The sequence below is a fragment of the Scophthalmus maximus genome, chromosome 13 (genome assembly GCF_022379125.1).
Source record: "Scophthalmus maximus strain ysfricsl-2021 chromosome 13, ASM2237912v1, whole genome shotgun sequence".
Lineage (NCBI taxonomy): Eukaryota > Metazoa > Chordata > Actinopteri > Pleuronectiformes > Scophthalmidae > Scophthalmus > Scophthalmus maximus.
In genome coordinates, this window is record NC_061527.1 from 17,597,501 (window position 1) to 17,618,616 (window position 21,116).

Consider the following 21,116-nt stretch of genomic DNA (forward strand, 5'->3'; position numbering starts at 1 on the left):
ACGTCCCTCACTCCCTCTCTGTGTGTGTGTGTGTGTGTGTGTGTGTGTGTGTGTGTTTGTGTGTGTGTGTGTGTGTTTGTGTGTGTGTGTGTGTGTGTGCTGATGAGCTAAGTGAGTGATTATATAGGTAATGAAAGGCATCACGGCAGTGTGTAACCAAACAGTAATGACATTACATTACATTAGTTCTCTGGTCTTCATCAAAAGGAACAGGCAGAACCAGAGATGAAGCCTACTCGAGCAGTGCAGTGCTAAAGACATCAAGGAGAAGAGGAAAGAGAGAGTGAGAGAGATGGAAGGTCTTCATTAAAGTGATGTTACTTCAGAGACCAAAAAGTGGCTTACGTCTAATGTGGCTTGTAGTTGATGCCATGCAAAGTAAAAGTTAGACTTGGTCCTAAGCCCTTTCATGTGGTACACTGAAATTATGTTTTACATTAATGTGGTGGCATTGTGATTTATTGCAAATTCCAGTTTAGCTCAGTGGTTCCCAATCTGGAGATGAGGACCCCACAAAGTACGTAATACAGATCTAAGTGGTCACAAAATGATTTAATAAGAAAAAAAACCCTGCATATTCCTGCTCAAAAATGATGCCTTTCTTTTACTTTATAAAATCAGGAAACGCCTAAAAAAAAAAAATCAAGGGTTGTGAGTCAAAAGCAGTTGGGAACCGTTCCATTTATAAACCATACAAAAGAAACATTGTGTTTTCCAAATGAATATGACACGTTATCTTCTTTCCTAACGTCATAGTGAGACACTAAACTGGTGTTTGCTCCAGTGAGGCAGCTCACTGATCCATACTTGACAGTGGTGCTCTGAGCACGTAGTTCTACTAAAGTGCAGTGCTGCTTTCCATATATATTTTCAGTTTTATTAATTGCTGTTTGGATGAACAATGGAGTAACACTTCACAACTCTCTACATGAATTCAGATTTTGCCTGTTCAAAATGTCGCTTTGGAGGTTGCACAAATGTGGTTGCAATAATAAGCTAATAAGTTGTTTATGACTCTGAAGATCAAGAATGACCAGGGATTGGCCATTAACCAGCGTTGGCCCTGTCCTCTCCTCATTAGGTAATGACCATGCTGCTGCCTCACAAAGTGCTCTTGGCGTCGAGCTGGCCACCGAGGCCCCAGCTGCAGACTCTACCCTGAAGCCCAGCAGTCATCCGGCTCCGGCACCAAACGGCTCCGACACAGACCAAAGCTCCGGTGGCACCGGAAGTTTGAGCGGCAATGCAACTACAGACGGGGAGACCACCTCTCAAGCTCCAGAACCAAAGAAGGATAACGGTAACTATTCAACTCGCATTTACAATAAAAGAAACAAGATGTAAAAATTAAATAGGAAACGTGATTGGTGGACTGAGTCTACTGGTGGGTGTGCAAGAAAAAAATTTATTATAAGTTATTATTCCAGAATGGAAGTTTTTTATCACACTTCTGAAGAGTTTTAGCCGCAGGTGGCTCAGAGCCTAGGAGCTAAATTTAAACATCCTTATCTCTGCTCTCCAAGTCCAGAAGAGAGCCACAGAGCGAGTGACATGGTTACAGACTGTTGACAATCGTGCCCCACACACACACACACACACACACACACACACACACACACACACACACACACACGACACACGACACGACACAAGCACAGACACAGAGAGCTCGGTCTTCAAAAAGTTATCACATGCCAGCCTAAGATGGTGTGAGATAAGAGAGAGAGAGAGAGAACGTAATACCGAGCTGAGCATTGGCTTCAATTTGTTTGGAGAGCAATGGTGAAATCCACTTGCAGGAAAGTTTACTCTGAAGCGACGGTGTCGACGAGAGAAGTGATTAAATGCCGTGTGACTTTTCACAAGGCGGTGAAGGTGGCAGGGGGAGTGAAACACTCTCTCTCATGTGCTGGCTCACAGACGAGTGCACACGTTCAGGCAGTTTGTTTATCCAGTGGGGAAAGACTAGTTCTATTTATGCAGTTTAATTAGCTGGTATATCTGTGGCATCAGGCCATTGTTTGAGTTTTGGATATTTGGCTTCTAGTCTTCTGCCTCCATCCTGACACAATAGAGGTGAATGGATTTTTATTCGTGGTGCAAACCCTGTGGGAGTATGTACACAAGTGTCCACAGCCATGCAAGTGACTCCGTGAGGCTGCACATACGTAGGCACAGTGGTGCTCACACTGACAGTGCTACCATGCTTCTCTTAAGCAGGTATGAACCCATGTCCATTAAAGTTCGTTAGTTTAGTTTGTTCGCACGCTGATATCTTTTTAATTAGCACTACAGATTATAGAGTATAGCTGTGGCGGATCAAATGTCATTAGCCTGTTGGATGTTGATTCAAAGTTAAAGGGTCCGAGTTATTACAATTCATAGCGAGGGGGAAGACGGAAATCTGTACCAAATTTGATGTCTTGTAGTTATATCGTGACACTGAACCGCAAATGTCAAATTCATGTTGGAAGTGGAGGAAAAAGTCAGACGATCACAATTGTCATGAGGATACTTCTTCTGGGAACCATGCATGTTGAAATTTTCATTGATAAAAATGTATTCAGCTCTAGTGTAAAGGGTGGAGGCAGAAAACTACAGATGTATGTCACAGAACCTGGACTAACTAACTACCATGACTATCTGCATGGCCTTTAGTGATTTAGATGAGAACACACACTCCTGTCAGATACTTGAACACATTTCATATATGGACAAGGCTAGTGTCAGCGTGGTGATTACACCAGCACGGCAGAAAAAGTCTTTGCCTGGTAGAGTCATAACAGTTATTCGATGACAGCATTGTCTTTCTCTTTCTGTAGATACCAACCTCGCCTTTCCCTCGGCGTCTGCCGTTCCTGAAAACAGTTCCAACCTAACTGAAGAACTGACAACAAAGTCTCCAATTCTTCTAACTGAGAGCCACACCACCACTTCTCACACCTCACCTACCACCACCACCACCACCACCACCACCTCTACAAGCCCCCCACACACAGCTCACAATGCCCCCGCAGACACAGTGACCAACAACACATCAAACGATGAATCCATCTCAACCTCAGAGCAGCCCACCCTACCCAAAACACAGTCTCCCACTTCTGCCCCAACACCTGAGCCACCAAAGCCTGAAACCACCACCACCACCACCACCACCACCACCAGCACCCGGTCCAGTTCCACATCCAGCACCTCCTCCTCTCGAGAGTCGCAGACGCTCACACCTCCACACACTTCACGCACTTCCCACGCACCCCAGGACCGGGCAAAGTCCACCAGCGCCCCATCGAGCAGACCCACCGCCCAGGCCGAGGCCCACGCCGACACGCCCTCCCAGCTCAACGTGGGTGGCGACCGTAAGTGCACAACGTCTTCTGCGGTGGTATTTAAATTTCTTCTGGACTATTCACTGGCTGGATATTGACAGAGCCACAAGTGAATTGGGTTTACAACAAAGGCGATTCTGTGCTTTGTTTTCCAGCACAAGCGCGTCCACTCTTTTACATACAGACACACACACACAGACACACACACACACACACACACACACACACACCACTCATCCCCGTCTACATCTCCTACAAGCACTGTCGCCACCAAGCACTCCACAATTATGGCTCTGTTTGGGAACGGGACAGAGGCAGTCATGGGATTCAGGCCTTGAGACAGCTCTGTTTTCCTTTTTCCTTCTCGCTCTCGCACGCTTGGTCTGCTAAATAATTTCTATATCCACTTTCTGTATCTGGACTCTGCGTGTTCAGTGTATAATTATTATTTTCTTTCACCATGACAGGTCTGTTTCCAGGCCTAGGCTGTCATCATTGGAAGGAAAAAGTTTCTCAGTTGACAAGCCTGCTGACAGTTAAAATATAAAATCTCTCTGCTTCTCTCACTCTGTATGGTTTTATAAGGCCACGCTTGGCATCTTGCCTCTTTCCATTAGCCAGAGGAACAGGGAGCATGCACTGCTCCGTGGTTGTTGTTACTTTCAGAGGACCAGAGGATATAAAAAAACAACAACTAAGTTTACAAAACTCCATGGAATTCCATGGCAACATCCAGCTAAATATATACATTGCCAAAAACGCCTCCTGCAGAGAGATATACCGTGCGAACAGAGAGAGGTCGGGTGATTATGTTCTGACAGATTAAGCAGCTCTCTAAAATATACTATATTGTACGCATGTACAAAATGAACTTCTTGATTTAAAATCCTTAAAATTCTGCCCTATAAAGTGCCCTTGTACAACAGCGAGCGCAAGGACTGAACAGGCAGGGTTAACGTCACCATCCTGTGTTTGACAATTCTGTCCTGAGCTACATGATGAACACTCGAGCACTCAAACACTCGTCTCGCTGCTGTCGCATCTATATTTAGATCCAGTCACAGTGTCCAACAGCGAGTTAAGAACCTCTGATTCTGCCTTTTTTTTTCACAATGTGAAGTTAAAGTGAAAGCCACGTCAAAATCCGTTCTTAATAGAGAAATGGACCCTTCTCACTGATGTCCTGTGTTTGCTTTCCAGCGATGATGGTCCACGAGTCCCCCACACTAGACCCTCTCCTGGCCGGCCTGGTGACAGCCTTCATCGTCACTGCTGTCATCATCACTCTGCTCCTCTTCCTCAAACTGCGCCGAAGAGACAACCGACCTGAGTTCCGCAGGCTGCAGGATTTACCTATGGTGAGTACATGACATTCAGGCAACAGCTACAGTCCTGCCTCAGAGAAAAGTACATTTGTGAGAAAATACAGTTGCAACCTCACAAGTACTTATTTGAAATGACTGCAGATTTACTGCTACAAACCGAATGTGTTCCACTTTCTTGCCGGTAATTCTTTTTAAAGGGTTTATGAGTTGTAACTAATGGCTAAAGATTATCAATCATATACTAATGCTCTTGCATTCGGAACAAAATACATTTATAAAATGTAATGTACTGTATAAAAGTGCACAGTTAAGGGATTACTATACAAACCCCTAATTAAATTAAAGGTAGAATCCTGAGTGAAACTCAAAAGGCATTGTGGCAACATTCACGGAAAAAATGCCGTCTTAAGTTGCTGCAAATGCAAACCGAACGTTTCCTACTATTGCAGCTTTGCATTAAAAATATTAAACTGGCAAAAGAAAAGTTGACGTAGTCATAGGAAATGCAATGCGTCTATGAGCTTGGCAGACTGTCGGCAGACTTGTGCCTATGCGGCATAAATTCAGATCACGGTTGCTCACAGAATGATCGAATAAGGCAGATTATTGCCTGATTCTTTATTAAAATAACAAGAATTTGTCCTGTTCCCTCACAATTCTGTGACCCTGTTGTATCACACCACATTTGCTGTGACAACCAGTAACTTTAGGTGGCGTTAAATCAATCAGGAATGAAATATTCAGAGAGCCACTTTAAGAGTTTATTAAACTATGTTTTTAAGAAATTGTTTGACATTTTGGGAAACATGACTGATTATTTTCTAGTCCAGACTTAAATGAAAAGAGCGATTGTGCTCTCATGCCTGTACGGTAAATATAAAGCTTCAACCAGCTGCCAGTTAGCCTATCTTATCACATGAACTGCATTAAAAGACTGCAGGAATTCACTGCACCCAGTGTGTACCCCACACTACATTAAACAAAAACATGATGATCATTTGTATGTTTTACAGGTGATGCTTACATTCTTATTAATGGTTTCTAAAAGATCAATACAAGATTAGCTATGATGAGTTATTAACCCTTGAAAGAGCTTACCTTTACAACTCAGAAACCTTAAACAAACTTAATAAAATGTGTTATCTGAAATGTGAGCACTTACGATCTTATGTTAATAAATGTTTCCTTTGCAGGACGATATGATGGAGGACACACCTTTGTCCATGTACAACTACTGACGGAGACATGACTGAAATCTTCGGCACGTAAACACTCTCCCTCAATCCAGGCTCGTGCTCCAGCGTTTGCCTTAATCTGCACCAAACAGAAAGAATTCTGGGTAGGTGTGAGCAAATATCTGGCTTGCTTTCATTTATCCAGATCATTGGCGTGTAGGAAAGGACATGATTGAAGCCGCAATGGACAATGAAGAAATCACCCGTGGTGGGATTCCTTGAGAAATTCTATTTCAATGCCTGCATTTACAAATTAGGGCGAATGCATCTGTTCAATAAGGTATGGTTAATATTCCCCTGCCCATCTTTTGGGGTTGTATAAGATATTTTTGATCTCCCTAGATGAAAAGTGTAGGCGTGAAGCACAAGGAAACATCATCAGTTGTATCCGTCCGTGTGATGGTTTTCACCTGGACACAGATTCAGCCTGTCCTGCCAGACTCTTATCAGATGGCACTTGTTAATCTCCTTCCATCAGTCAATGTTGTAAAGTCTGGCAGACTGAAGGCCTGTAGCATTCTGACCGGGGAGGCCAGAGATTAGAAATGAACAGGAAAAAAAAACCCAAACGGCCTGATTATAGAGTAAATGAGGTTGCACTTTACTTTGAGGAGTGGAAATAAGTGGACGAATATTTTTTACGAATGAGAGAAAAATATGTTTTGTGTTTGTACGTATACAGAGAGTGCAGTGCACACATCACGGTCTGTGTTTTATGTGTGTGTATGATTATTTTGGAGGCATGGTGGATATATTTAATGTTTTTTCCCCCTCTGGGATAGGTCCTGCCGCCTTTATGCCTGAGTTGGATATGTGTTGTGCTCTTTTGTTTCTTTCCTGGCGTCTCCAGCCCAGGAGAGTGTGCCTTACACAGCATAGGTACAGCTCTTAATGTTTACTATTTATACTGCAACCAACTAACTTGCAGATTTACCAGTCTTTTCCAGTATATTTTTTCCCCCATCGTAAGGCCCACTGACGGCCCAGTAGCTGCTCTGACTTGTCTTTGTTTGAAGACTCGCCTTGAGCGTGATTAACATGAGGCGCTCCTGTTGCAGACTGAAATTGGCCAGGGGCCTGTGCATTGTAAATACTACTGATGATGACTGTTCCATGCAAAGACGACTTTATGAAACTTTTTCGCCTTATTTGCTACTCTAGCGTTCACCAGACACAAACACGTAGAAAATGTTACATGGACTGGCGCGACGGCACCTTGTTCCCAGCAGGCGAGTTGAGAATTATTCCATAGATTTTTATTGTCAGGCCTCGCTGTATTTTTCGCTTTGTAAATGTGCAGGAACATGTGAGTGGAGGTGAGACACATACAGGACAACAGAATGACCCCGTCAATACAAATCATACACAACCCGTAGTTAGTTAAAGACGCAACAGGCAACTGTCACGCCCCTGGTGGTCCCAGGTGGTATCATTGTAGGACTTTTCCTCCGAGCTCCTGAGCAACTTGTCAACATCACTTTGAAAGATAACGGGGGAGAGGAAAGAAGTTTGTACACTGAAGCTCCTACTTTCTGTCTCTGAGCGTTAACTAACTAAACAAACTTAAAAATCACAATTTGAACAAATAACCTCTAGTTAAATAGCCAGTAGTATTAATAAGTAGGCTGGTTTCGTTACTTACTGATCTAGTAGAAGGACGACAACCCGCATGTCCTTTTCGAAGCCTCTCAAGTCATGGAGCTCTCGCCATGCAGTGACTGCTCGTCCGAGGTTGATCTCTTTTTCTATCGCTCTCCTCCTTCGCCTGCTTTTGTTCTTTGCCTATTGTTTTTCTCATGCAAGGTTGTGTTTGACAATTCGGCCGTTCCACCTTCTGCCATTTCCCTCACTGGGGACAGATTCCAGGAGAACGCTGTTCTCTTCCTTGTTTTGGTTACACAACGGGTGACGCCGTGAATCGACTCGCCATTTTTCCGCGAAAACCGTGTCCCGGTGGCAAAGAGAATAACATGGGGAAATTAAGTCTTGTAGGGGACCAATACAGGCGCAATATGGTTGAATTTTTCTATCACCATTACACTTTGCATTCAGTTTTAATATCATAATGACACGTTTAAGCCAAAAATGTGCATGTTTCTGCTTTAAGATGAGAACTTGTACATCAAGCGTATGAACTGGAGCTTAACGTTGTTTGGTATACATTTTTGTGCCACCAAAAAAAACATCAAAACTGGAAATGAATATGATTCCCAAAACATAAAAGTGCCTTAATGGGGTGTTAAGCCCCCAGATCAGCTTCAGTGCTCCATGGCACAGATTCTTGTCACAGATGGTAGTCGGGAGTCTGACATGTTGGTACAAAATCTACCATAGGTGGGGTGAGATCTGATGAATGTGAAGGCCATAAAATATGATTCACATCTTTTTCATACTTGTCAAATCATTCAGTGAATCCTTATCATCCATATGCACAACCAGTATTAAAAAATAGACACTTGAAATTCCTGATTTAGGGGCAAACGTGTCTGTAAATTCCTGTATTTGTCCATTTCTTTACGTGTCAAAAGTATCCTGACTGCATTAATGAGGCTTTGCTGCCAAGTGTGGATTATAGACTATTGGTGTTGTACGATTAAAGGTATTTTGACACAAACGCTCTCCCGTTTCTTATTCCCTCTTCTGTCATCAACATAATTTGTTGTGAACAGATCTTGGACCTCAGCACAGAGTGCACTCTCTCTGTCTTTGCAGAGGCGACCACAGAAAGACGAGCTCCTCTCTTTAAAATTTAACAGACTTTTATTGTTGAAGACGAAAAACAAACCTTTCTTTTACAGACTACAGAATGACAGAATCAGTGCATTGCTGTGATGAAGCACTGCTGCACAATACTTGGCAAAAGTGATACAGTACAGTCTGATTCATCAGTCACTATGTTGCCACAACAACAAATAGATTCATTAAATGTCTCTTTAACTACAACATTTACAGCCGTACAACAAGATCATGTTTCGAAGAGATTTGTTTAAATACTGTTATCTACTGCTCTGTGCCTTTCACTGTTTCCGAGACGTTTTGTTGTGGCTCATTATTAAGATAATATTCCTTGTTAGATGATCTGAACAGTGTCTGTGGTCCCTTGTCTGCACCTAGCCTGCCCATCGGCTCTGCACTGTGGTCTTTGGACCCTCGATGGGGGCTGTCTGGATTCTGAATCATTTAACAGCTTGACACCAGCCTGCAGGCCTGGTACAGTGTGACTCATGTCAGACAAGACAGCATAAAGGTAGTTGGCTGTCTTAACTGAGCATATATAAAGAGATCACAGTGGAGGTAGGGGGGTGGGGGGGTAGGCTAATGTTAATGTTTTTTGATTCCTCTTGACTCTAGCTTCAGCTGCATTACCAGGAATCATAAGCCCATCCCTCATCAGGTTCCTTCTTGATTTTAGAGTGCATTATGTCAGGAAGAAAACCTCGTTAGAATATCCATAAATCTGCCACACTGAGCAGTGTTGTTTTTCAATGGATATCAGAACTTAACAGCTATAAAAAGGTACACTTGCTATAGGACTGTACATCAAGTGATAAAAGTGACATTTGTTTGTTATTTATCACATTGATTAAATGAAAAACAACAACTTAAGGCAGTATAGGCTCACTGAAGACCCTTACTTTGCAAATCAAAAGCACTGTGATGAGTGGAGTCCTGTTGGATCCCACTGTAGTCATGGGTATAGATGAAAGTCCCAAACCCTGACCACATCAAACCAGAACCTTACCCCAACAATCATAACAAACCTAAGCAGAACTATTTTCAGTCTCATCTTGCTGAAAGCCAAACCTTGTGCTTCAGCTCTCCAAACACTGTGCTTCTGCCGTGAACTCTGCTGGAACCCATAATTTATAATCAGCGACACGAAACATGGGTGTAAAGGGTGTGTGCTTCTTTACCAAGGAGATGTTTTCTGAATGACACTCAAAAAAGGGATCTTGCTTCATTAAACACTTTTGCATTTGAGAATTTCCCACAATAAAAGGAAATTTCCCCTGGTACCAAGGAATTATCACACATCATATTCAGGCAGAATGACATAATTACACGTTGTTATATGTATCTGCCACTGTTGTCATGCCAAGTTTATCGCTATTGCCTTTCTTTGATTGCGTTCCTCTTCCCTCGGGACAACGAAGGAAATAAACCATATGGCTGGTCGTGTTTTCCTGTGTCTAGTTTTATAGTTTTGAGTTTTCCAACAGAGCTCCGACTAAAAAGTAAACACTGACTGAATCAGTTTTAAAGTATTAATACATCTCAGGTATTAATTATAATTAACAGAACTTTACCAGAGAAGAGGTCAGAGGTCATTAAGACTTAGGTTAGATACTAAATCTGGGTCCATGTTGTCATCAAGGAGATAATCTCTATCCTCATCATCATCGTCATCATCAACACCATCCTCCAGATCTGATCCTGCACCAGCAAAGTTGCTCCGTCTGGACTGAACGCTCAGGCGTACATGCAGCTTCTGATGAAGAGCTGACAAGTGAAAAGCAGAGGAGGAGCAGTTAACGTGTGTGTGTGTGTGTGTGTGTGTGTGTGTGTGTGTGTGTGTGTGTGTGTGTGTGTGTGTGTGAGAGAGAGACTAAGAGCCCCATTGCTGCTATTACCATGTGGGATTTTATTGGAAGACATTCAAATGTTTTCCCATAACAAGTGTGTGTGTGTGTGTGTGTGTGTGTGTGTGTGTGTGTGTGTGTGTGTGTGTGTGTGTGTGTGTGTGTGTGTGTGTGTGTGTGTGTGTGTGTGTGTGTGTGTGTGTCAAATAAGCCTGGCTTCAAGGGTCTAAATCACTCTGGGAAACATTTAGAGCAGAGATCGTAATCTCTTCCGGGAACGTCAAGACGTCAGGAGTCTCAGGGGTAAGCAGTGCATGAGCTCACACGCTCACACACAAACACACACACAGACACTGTGTAAAATTTAGCAGGAAACAAATGGCTTTGCAGAGAAATTAGAGTTTTAGTGCTTTATCTCCAGATGGAGGAACACAGCAGGAAAACAAACTTGTTCACAATGGAGCTGTACAGTTTCCTTTCATGTAATTGCTACACTTATTCTCTACCTTTAAATATATCACTTTAACTTCTTCTGTGATAAGTTTAAAAAGGAATATTTCAACATTTTAGGATATGTTTATTTGCTTTCTTGCTGAGAGTTAGGCGAGAAGAACTTCTGTCTGGAGGGTAAAAAATGAAGCTTTAGTTGAGCTTTGCACAAAGACTGGAAATAGGGGCAAACAGCTAGCCTGGATCTGTTTGTGCCTCCTGTCACAACTAGAGTGAAATAATTAATGGTTGATCTTGTTGTCAAATACGTAAGAAAGGTAGTTTTATAGGTGTGATGCGCAGGACTACTTCTTGTCTGGGAGCAGTTACGTCCTGTCCGTGAAGATAAAAATGAAAAGGCAGAGACTCAAGAAACGGCATTAGAGTGGCATCGTTCTTCTCATCTCAAATCTCAGCAAGGAAGCGAATAAGCATATTTCCCAAAATGTCAAGCTACTCCTCGAACTAACAGTGTGTTGAAATGGTAAACACAGACGAGTGCTTTCCACAGTTAGTCAGAAATACTGGGATGAGTCAGTGCAAAGGTTCAGCCAGATGTGTGTGGGGGGAACAGGAGGGGGTACTACATGTCCCATCTTGTTAAAACTGTCATCGGTGTGTACACATCTGCCGCCCATGTAAGGTTTTCTGTTGGTCGGAGTGTTTGATCCAATTGTCAGAACATGTTTCTGTTGTTGTGCGTGTAGGTGGACAGGCAGCTTGAGAAAAAGATATGATGCTGCTGCTGTACTTTAGTACCTGATGTTGCTCAAGGCAACTACGCTTTGCCACCTTTTTCCATTCATCCATACCTGAATCTTTCTCTTCCAGCCATGACAGATCATCAGAGCTGATCTCAGCCAGGCTCGGGGTCGGGCTGAAGTCTTCTGATTCAGAGTCTGGCTCTTCTACTCTGACTCCTCTACTGTGGCCTTGAGGGAGTGCAAAGGGTGATGCTCCTGAATCAGAAAGTAAAATATGACTAAATAGTTGTATCATGCTGCGTGCATGTGGGTAAGTGTGTGTCAGAGATACAGAGACTTGCCTGATGTGTGTGCAGACAGTAAAGACGTTGGTTCACGTTCTCGAAGAATTATACTTCTGATCTCGTCTTTCAGTTCTGACACAACTGTTCTGTTGTGAGAAATCAAAATGCAACACATGTAATCCACAGAATGACGACACATAACCCGGCAGACACAAACATTTGTGCACTTCCTCACTCATTTACCTGATGTGGCGGACCTCTTGCTGTGTGTGTGAATACTGAGAGACGGTCTTTGCCATGTCAGTGCTGTGAGTTCTGTAGCTTTCTGTTAGCTCCTCCATTGTCTGAACAAAGCAAACAAAATTAAAGGTTAAGGATCCGAAAGACTACAAACCACAAATCCACACAAGCAAACACGACCTGCATGATACAATGTGTGTGTTCACCTTGCAGCTGCGTTCATACTGTATCCTGGTCTCTCTGTCCTCGGCCTGCTGGAGGAACACATCCTCCTCCCGTCGCCCTGTCAGAGAGAAGAAAGAGCCGACGCGGTGAGCAAGACTGCACTTGCCTTTTGCTTGACAGGCCAGCACAGAGCTCAGGACATGTAAACTCCCGCAGGATCAATGCAAGGGCATGCTGTATGTGTTCTTGGCGTGTGACTCACTTAAGTGTGTTTTCAGTTGGTCCACCTCCCTCCGCAAGTGTTCCAGCTCCTCTCGGCGAAGCTTTGAACTGAAACTGGGGGCAAAGTAAGAGAGACGTAATTTCCTCCCTCTCATCCCAAAATATGAAAATGTTACTCAGGTGTCTTCGTAGTAGTCTTTTTGTACTGTATCCATCCCAAGCTGGGAAATGTATATGTATATCATATATATATATGTAGTGTTTATGAAATATTTTCACGTCAATCATGAGCTGGTCCTGTCATGAGTTTAGTCTGCACTTACAGCCCACAGCTACAACCCCAATGCACCTTTCTTCAATGTTGCCTAGCGACGTGGCTCTGGTGACGTGTCCCCGCAGACTGCTCAGCTCGCGTCCCACCTCTCTCCTCCACTGCTCCATCCTTCTCTCCGCTCCCGGACTCTGTCCCCTCCTTGATTCGTCCCGCTCTCGTTCATTCTCCCTCAACTCCTCACGCAGCCTGTGAACTTCGTCTTGAAGAAAAGAAGAGAGGTTTCTATGAGTAAGGGTTTCTTCCCCCCCTCCTGTAGCAGCCTTGTGGAAAAATCCTTACAATTACATAACATCTTAAATTATGAATGAATCCTCTCTTGGTGTGGGTTTTGTGCTCTTTCACACAGAAGGTGCTTAGGTAGTGAGTGAGTGTGTGCTGGGGTCACATTTCCTAAAACTAAATCAAAACAAACAATTAAGAATAATTCTTCTTCCTGTTGAATTGAGGATTATGCCAAAGGTTTCACTCTATTCTCTCCAATAATAATCATGGTGGAAATCACATTAATTATATTAAATGCAAACTAAAGGTTTGGAGTTTGGTACAGCTACAGCAGGTCAAAGATGTGTGCAACACTTTTCATTCAAACTGTAATAAATCAAATTCAATAGTGAAAGTAACAGGGAGGAGGCAAGGTGAGGCATGAAGTGGATTAATATTGTATCTTTTTTTCTGATTTTGAGTTTCGGATGAGTTGAAGACACCTGGAATAAAAAAATAAAGATGTACAGTATTCAAAGCAAATGGTCATGTAAACATGAATGTCAGAGACTTAAAATTAGTGAACTGTAAATGATTCTGTTTTAACTGAAACTGTATTTGCCAACCAGCCTCAACCGTTTATCAGACTTAACTGCAGCACAGAATAACATAATGCATTTTGGAAGCTACACACAATTAATATTCGTGTGGTTATGATTTATCTATGCAAAAATAATAAATGTAGCACCTCTAACATCTTGACAGTCTCTGTTTAGTTTTCATATGTGACCAGATCAAACAGAGTTCTGTTAGACAATAACAGGAGTCCGGTGTGGCTGTGTTTGTGTGAAGATAACATGACTGAGGTGAGTTGTCCTGGCGCAGCTGTTACCTTGTAGTGTCTGGATGTGACATTGTTGTGACTGTCGCTCCCGTTCCATGTCGTGGAGTTTCTTGGTGAGTGAGTTAATTGCCTTGCGAAGACATTAGAAGCAGACATGTGGAATCATGTCAGTGCTAGCAACACTGTAATACACCACATGAATGCAGCAACTACTTTAACTTGCACATTCGGCAATGATCAAACAAATTATTGCACACCTGCTTGATTGAACAAAAATAATATCACACCTGGCTCTGCATCTGGAGTTGTGACTGAACAGCAGCGAGGTCTGCCCACTGCACATTAGAGCTGAGAGAGGGGGAAGGCTGTCGGGGAAGAAGGGCTCGAGGGGGAGGTGCAGGAGGGTTCAAATCGGAATCATGAATCCGCTCCCTCACTGGAAACAAATCTGGAGAGGAAGAGGAATGTGCAGCAGGACGTTTCAGACCTCTAATCCAAAAGATGAAAAATCTTCAAGAATCTACAACCACATCTGTGTTGCTCCTGATTCTGAGCTTTCGGATAACCATGACCTGGATGAATAAGAATCTAACACAAATAGATAATTTCCCCTTTAGGTCATAGTGATAAATCTGAAAGGGTTCACCCACCTTCTCTCGCTTTGGAGAATTTCCCTGGTGAGGTGAGTCTCTCCTGTTGACAAAAGCATTTTTCAGATTGAAAGGTTAGTACTTTCCCACTTTCAGTAACAGTTCCCCCGTTAAATCTTTAGTGGAGCATTACTGCCATCTATAGACAGCTACAATAACAACAATTTACAACTGACCACAACACCACAGCGAAGGCGCCTGTGTATTTTATATGATTCTCCCAGCTGTTAATCGAAAATCCCTCAGCACACACACTCTTTGAAAAGAGTGTCTTATTTCCTACAAAGCCAGTTCATAAATAGAAGCATATTTGAATGCACTCACCCTCATCTTTGCAACGCTGCCATCGGCTACGGACAAGATAGAGCTCAGCTGATTGTCCCAGTTCATGTTTGAGTCGATCTGAAGAAGAAACGCAGGAAGTGAAATTGTCAAATCATAGATCTTTAAGCAGAAGTATGTAATTCTTGATTCATGGGGCAACAACACACAAGGCGGTGTTAAGTGGCCGGTCAGTGATGTTACACAAAACACCACCAGTAACTTTAGACGTGTTTTGTTTCGTGGCTGGTTGGTGAGGTAACAAGCCAGCTGAGATCTCCCACACTTCATGAGAGACTAAAGACAGATAGGTACCTTATTGATCCAAAGCTGGGAAATTCGAGTGTTACAGCAGCAGGGATCAGACACACCTCACAAAATACAAATGTGAAAATATACAAATTGCATAAAGTAGAGCAGTAATGTGCTTGCCGGAAATGTGCAAAGGAACCTGGTAACATGAGATGTGCAAAAGTGCCAGGATTTGTTAATGTAGTTGCAGTTGTACAGCCTAATGACTTGCAGCAGGCCTTGGTGTTTGCATGTTTGTGGTGACGATTATCAGCTATCAGCTGCTGCACAGGAAGCTGTGTGCGGACTGATAATTGCATATCCATCTGATTATGTAGTCTCCAGGCCAGTGTATGGGGGCACATCTCCATGCAGTCTCCACCGCGGCTCGTCAGGGAGGAAACGATATATGTAGTGACAGTATAAGACCATTTAGTTTGAGATTCTATGTGTATTTATTGCCTACACATAGTGCAATTCACTTCAGGTTATTGCTGGGTTTCGTGTCGTGTCCTTTGTATCAAAGGAGGCTAAAACGGCTTTGCCTCCCTTGGTGAACCCTCCTTCCAATCAGAAATAAGTTTGTTGCTGTTGTCGGGTAGAAGTCTGCATTTCAGACAGTGAAAAAAGGTCCAAGGGACGCTAGCCGAGTCTGCCTTTTCGACCAATCACAGAGCCGACAGCTATACGCTCTGCTGGTGACATGATATGTTGTGTAGCCTGTTAATGTTAAAGATAGTAATAAGAGAAACGCCAACAATGGAGGGCCATGAGAATAAACTGCTATACCTACTGGCTAGTAAATTACCGGGGGTAAACCACCTCTTATGTGTCAGTGACATCCACTTAAAACTGTTAGTTTGTGCAAATCTCTAAGCATCATTATCGGTGAGCATATTCCTTTAATGGGCATATTTCAAGGTTTTTCATTTTTCTTCACTGGTAAGGATGATGATGGATTTGCAAAGACCTTTCCACAAACTAACAGCTGTGAATGCTGTGAGTGGATGTCACAGAGACATGAGAGGAGGTTTGATTGAATACATTCATAAATGAGTGTAAACCTTTAATTTTTAAATGTTTTCTTTGTATTGGTTTTTTTTAAAACTCTCAGGTGTGAAATATTAAATGGCTGCCATTCTGTATAATGACAGTGGTTTGACATTCCTATGTCTAAAAACAAAAAGGTTATTGAAGATTGAAATGGGTCGTCCCTGACAACGCCTATAGTGACACATGCGCAGTGGGCAGACATGCAATGCCTTGCGCTCTCTCCACTGCATCGTTATCTTTGGTGATTTTGATTTGATCCAATCTGTGAAACATCTTCCTGGATGAGCTCTCCAACACATCCCCAAACTGGGACAGGTCGAGGTTTAGATGTGGAGCCAATGAAGATAACAGAGGCGAAAACTGACGAACGTCAAATATGAAAATGACTTCACCAAGCCGGTTTCATTCATTTCGATGGTAGTGGGATGCACTTATGACAACTGTAGACATTACACCAACAGTGATCCAGGGAAAGACCCCCTCCCCCCGGTACAGCCCGGCTGACATGACGTAGCCGAATGCGCACTAACCAGTGCAGGTAACACGGCGTAAACTGAGCTAACCTTAGTTAGCACACTCGGACCAAGTCACTGAGTGGGGTCGGCATGTCCTTATACTTCACGACCTGGCACTGAAAACGTACATTTAAAAACAGTTTCTATGTAAATGTCTGAGCGAGCGAACCGTTCATGCTACTCACAGAAAACCTCGAGAGCCGCAATTCCATTTTTTTTTATAAAAACAAGGACGTGTCCGTGTTTTAAATCCAGGAGCCCATAACGGCGACGTGATTGCGTATGACGTAGCCGCCCGGGGTCTTCTGGGTATTGTAGTACTAGTACATACAGTTACACAACTACTGCAGCAAAGTTACTTCGACACACGCGTTATTGTGAGTCGTAGTGCAGCCACTCGTTTAGTCAAAGAACAAATCGCCGCCGAAAGAGTCTTGGTCCAGTTACATTCCTCACACTGGAGACGCAAAAAAACCAAAACACCATTACCCACAATTCCACGCGTTGTGTTGACATGCAACAATGGCGGCTGCCACACAGAGCGTGGAAAGTGTGACCGGACTGTTAGAGGAGTGTTTATCAAAACAGGGATTTGAAGTGCACCCTCTCAAGGTACTGCAAAACAAGTGTGTGTGTGTGTGTGTGTGTGTGTGTGTGTGTGTGTGTGTGTGTGTGTGTGTGTGTGTGTGTGTGTGTGTGTGAGATCCTCTCTTGCTGAACTGTTTATTCACACAGGTTGGTTGGTATAACTCGCTGCTGCCTGCAACGCTGCGTCTGTCGTGCCCAGATGACAGCCTGGCCTTGGTGGTGCTCAGCACCCCTGCCATGTTTGAACAAGCCTTCCTGCCCTTCATGGAGGAGAGGGGCTGCAGGGTGGTGACAGACCCCATAGACCAGTGTGTCAAACACTGTGTCACTTCTGCCGTCTCACAGGTGAGGTGGTGTGCAGGGAGAGGACGGGACCGACGGACACGTATGTTGTCTCGGATTCCAAGGCATCTACCATCGCATTGCTCTAACCAACTGTAGCTGTTTTCCGGTTGTGCCACCTGAATGTTTCCCTCTCCTCTCCCTGCAGTGTTTTCCAGGGCAGGAGGTGGATCTGAGGTTTGACTACGAGCTGCTGCCTAGCAGGAAGCCAAAGTTTTTGGCGCAGACTGCGGCTCACGTGTCCGGAGCAGCTTTCTACTACCAACAGTCTGATGTCACGGACCAACCCTGGGCTGAAAGAGTAATGCTTTTTTTTTGTGGAGTCTCATTCGTTGCTGCAAAGATAACTCGCCAATACTTTGTGGATCAGTGTTTCCCTCCTGACTTGAACTTTGTGCGTCTACCTCTGTTTCCCCACAGAAAATGTTTGGTGTGTGCGTGCATCCGAGGTTCGGGGGCTGGTTTGCCATTCGAGCTCTGTTGGTGTTTGGAGATGTGACACTGGGCTCAGAGATGGTGCAGCCCATTCCTCCGGACTGTGTGCCCACCAGAGAGAGCCGGATACAGCTGCTGGAGGCTTTCAACTTTCACTGGCAGGTACAGCATCACAGCACTGTCACTTGTAATACGTGTTCGCACATACGTTACTGTAAATAGACACCAGCGATTTATTTCAAAGAGCACCAGACAGATGGCCTTCAGATAAAATACCATCGATGTGTTGAAGGTTTTGTTGTCCTGTGGCGCCCCCTCCTGAGAAAATTTCAGTTTTCTGTTCAGTCTGTACTGTAGTGGAGGTGAGATGAGATTAAAGACTTAACATGTGTCGTTATACAGTCTCTTTTATCAGCGCTTAACTTGATACCTATATGTTTTCCACAAAAAAACTAAGCAGATTTGAAGCAAAAAGAAAACACCAATGAGAAATATTTTTATTCTAATGGAGGAATTTATTTAATTTCCGTTGTTTAACACATATTGAGCTTGAGTTGATATTGAGCCCCAGTATTAAAGATATTCTCGCTGTTTAATGATCTGAAAACGATCCATAAATTTAGTCTGGATTTGGAGAAAATTCGATTGCTTTACGATTAAATACATTTTCCTGGAATGAAACGCAGCATCGATGTATATCTTTCATGGATTTTAAAAGTACTTTATAACATTTCCTCAGAAAGTTAAAATTCCATTTCAGTGACAGCTTAATTTACTTGAGTAACGATTCTGGCCATGTTAAGTCGTAAAATGTTCTTTCTAATTTTCGTCAACAGGACTGGAGCTACAGAGACGTCGTCCGTCCAGTCCAGACCTACTCTCAGAAACAGAGGGACTACTTCTCCACTCCTCCCTCCCAGCGGTTTGATCTGCTCAGAACTTGGGGCTTCCTGCCGAGGGAAGACCATCAACCTGAAACCAGCTCAGACACACAGAACCAGGGGAAGGGACATGGCTGAAAGAATGGAACCGCTACAGTGTGGAGGTACAGACGAGTGAAGAATTAAAGGAAAAACCTGAAAAATAAGTGAAAAAGAGCATGTCAATACCCCTTTCCGTAGGACATGATGGGTCACTGACTATTGATGATTATGAAAATTAATCATATGCTATGGACTTGGCAGCAACCAATCCAACCCATGGGAGATTTTGAACCACTGTGTGAGACAGCATTCTCTACCACCATCATCAAAACACCAAACGAGGGAACAATAACTCCAAACACTTGGGGCATCATTGCCAAAAGTGCACCACAGAACAGCTTGTGGGGCCTGACACCGTACTATGTCACTTTATGTTGGCTTTTCCGTTAATTTGCCATCATCTGTATTGCCCATCCAGTCTGAGCACAAACTTCGAGCGCTCGTCAGCCGTTTAATTAAATTTTGATTGATTTTGATCGATCAGCTGTATGTAAGCTAAGACGTTGATCTAAGCTGATAAAGTTTGTGTGAAAGCTATTTCATGGTGTGTGGGACACTTGCGTAACATTTGCCTGAGTTGAAGGCAGCACCTATTTGATTGTGTCATTTTATGAAATGAAAGTCATACATATTATATCAAATGAACGGTAAGAGACTCTGATGGGCCTTGTAGCTGTCCCCTGAAAAGACAGTTTCTATTTGAAAATAAAAAATACCAGACATTTTTGTTTTATTTTCCAGAACTAGCCCTGATCCTGTTGTTGAAGAATGTCACGTGCTTCGATGTTTTGAAGAACTCACTTTATTTACTGGTTGCTGGTTTCACTGCCCCCCCCCCCAGCCTGGTGACAGAATAATAACTTTCAACTGTAACTGCCCCGTCTGCCACTGGGTCAGCACCCTTCTCAACATGGTCACCCACAACAGACTCAGTTTGTCCAGTGTTTTTCTTTCTTTTTCAAATTTACACACAACAACCAGTTGACTTCTGAGCTGAGCAGCTCTTCAGTATCACAGAAACAACGTAGGTTACTGGATCCATCAGCAGCCCTGCAGTGGAAATTCATCGCAGGTCATGTCAATAGTTCCACCTCTAGATGTCACTCTGGTCTCGACGATGCAAGGGTTTGCCTCTGTGCCGCTGCCTGAAGCATCTGCAAGTGTTGGAAGCACTTGGAAAAAAAAAGTTCAGTGTGGACTCGACAGACAACCTGCTTCACATTTTAAACCGTACCATCTGTTCATTGTAGCTGTTAAGGGAATCGTGAAGGGAAGCTCTTGTGTTACATTTAATACGTTCACACTTGGTCATTATTTACACTACACTGTCTTCATGCGCAAACCTCTGACAACCCATCCTCATGGGATGCCTTTGCTTCACTTCAGATCCCCCCCCCGCCATTCTGTCTATCTGTGTACTGATTCAGCATTTCAGGGCAGTATGCCGCAGGCCTGCAGGGAGGCAGACCATGGAGTTAATTATACTCCCACAGATACTCCATCTCACCCCCTTGCCCCCTTATGTTGCTCCATCCCACCTCTCTCTCTCTCTCTCTCTCTCTCTCTCTCTCTCTCTCTCTCTCTCTCTCTCTCCCTCTCTCCCTCTCTCCCGCCCTCCCACTTCCTCTCTTTTGATGAGCAGTGTATGTCTTGGACTCTGCAGTTCAACTCTCAGTCCTACCATGAGCTTCGCCATGATATTACTGTACATTATGGTTAAGATGCACTCTTTTTGCAGTTACATCTGACATTTTTACAACTAAAAGATGATCATACCGGATTGAAACATTGAGTTCAAATTGTTTTGCAGTTATTATTTATAAACCTGCACAACAAGAACCCAGCAGACAGTAAAGTTTGTAATAATAATGCCCCTTTTTGTTGTTTCATTGTTGTTTTTCCTTACGTCCCTTCCTCACTCCTATGACTCTTTCTCGGTCAGTTATAAACCCAGAGATTCATAATTGTCCTCAGAGACTTCCGACGGAG

The 21,116-nt window shown here is 43.4% G+C and overlaps 3 protein-coding genes across 6 annotated transcripts in view; 2 read left to right on the forward strand and 1 right to left on the reverse strand.

The window, feature by feature from the left end:
• Positions 1-8,500, forward strand: part of LOC118318020 (cell wall protein DAN4) — an 11,130-nt gene extending 2,630 nt beyond the window's left edge. The window contains exons 2-5 of the mRNA XM_035647266.2: positions 1,082-1,300; positions 2,823-3,356; positions 4,527-4,684; positions 5,845-8,500. Of these exons, the coding sequence (XP_035503159.2) occupies positions 1,082-1,300; positions 2,823-3,356; positions 4,527-4,684; positions 5,845-5,889 (956 nt within the window). The 3' untranslated portion in view covers positions 5,890-8,500. The remainder of the gene's footprint in view (positions 1-1,081; positions 1,301-2,822; positions 3,357-4,526; positions 4,685-5,844) is intronic.
• Positions 8,501-8,627: 127 nt separating this feature from the next.
• LOC118318024 (golgin subfamily A member 8C) lies at positions 8,628-17,137 on the reverse strand. 3 transcript variants are annotated; one of them, XM_047336710.1, is made up of 13 exons: positions 15,372-15,685; positions 15,236-15,291; positions 14,924-15,001; positions 14,600-14,642; positions 14,237-14,397; positions 13,998-14,079; positions 12,920-13,103; positions 12,611-12,684; positions 12,390-12,466; positions 12,187-12,287; positions 12,001-12,089; positions 11,768-11,914; positions 8,628-10,386 (listed from the first exon to the last, which is right to left on the reverse strand). In XM_047336710.1, the coding sequence occupies exons 1-13, from the start codon at positions 15,580-15,582 to the stop codon at positions 10,205-10,207; spliced, it is 1,485 nt and encodes a 494-aa protein (XP_047192666.1). In that variant the 5' UTR covers positions 15,583-15,685; the 3' UTR covers positions 8,628-10,204. The 3 variants fall into 3 exon arrangements, with proteins under 3 accessions (XP_047192666.1, XP_047192667.1, XP_047192668.1); XM_047336711.1 differs by lacking the exons at positions 15,236-15,291; positions 15,372-15,685 and adding an exon at positions 16,965-17,137; XM_047336712.1 differs by lacking the exon at positions 15,236-15,291 and having other exon boundaries at positions 15,353-15,684.
• On the forward strand, positions 15,951-19,849 carry mmachc (metabolism of cobalamin associated C). Of its 2 annotated transcripts, none has more exons than XM_035647271.2 (5): positions 15,951-16,024; positions 17,515-17,712; positions 17,858-18,010; positions 18,130-18,306; positions 18,981-19,849. In XM_035647271.2, the coding sequence occupies exons 1-5, from the start codon at positions 15,971-15,973 to the stop codon at positions 19,161-19,163; spliced, it is 765 nt and encodes a 254-aa protein (XP_035503164.2). In that variant the 5' UTR covers positions 15,951-15,970; the 3' UTR covers positions 19,164-19,849. The 2 variants fall into 2 exon arrangements, with proteins under 2 accessions (XP_035503164.2, XP_035503163.2); XM_035647270.2 differs by lacking the exon at positions 15,951-16,024 and adding an exon at positions 17,206-17,391.
• Positions 19,850-21,116: the final 1,267 nt, after the last annotated feature.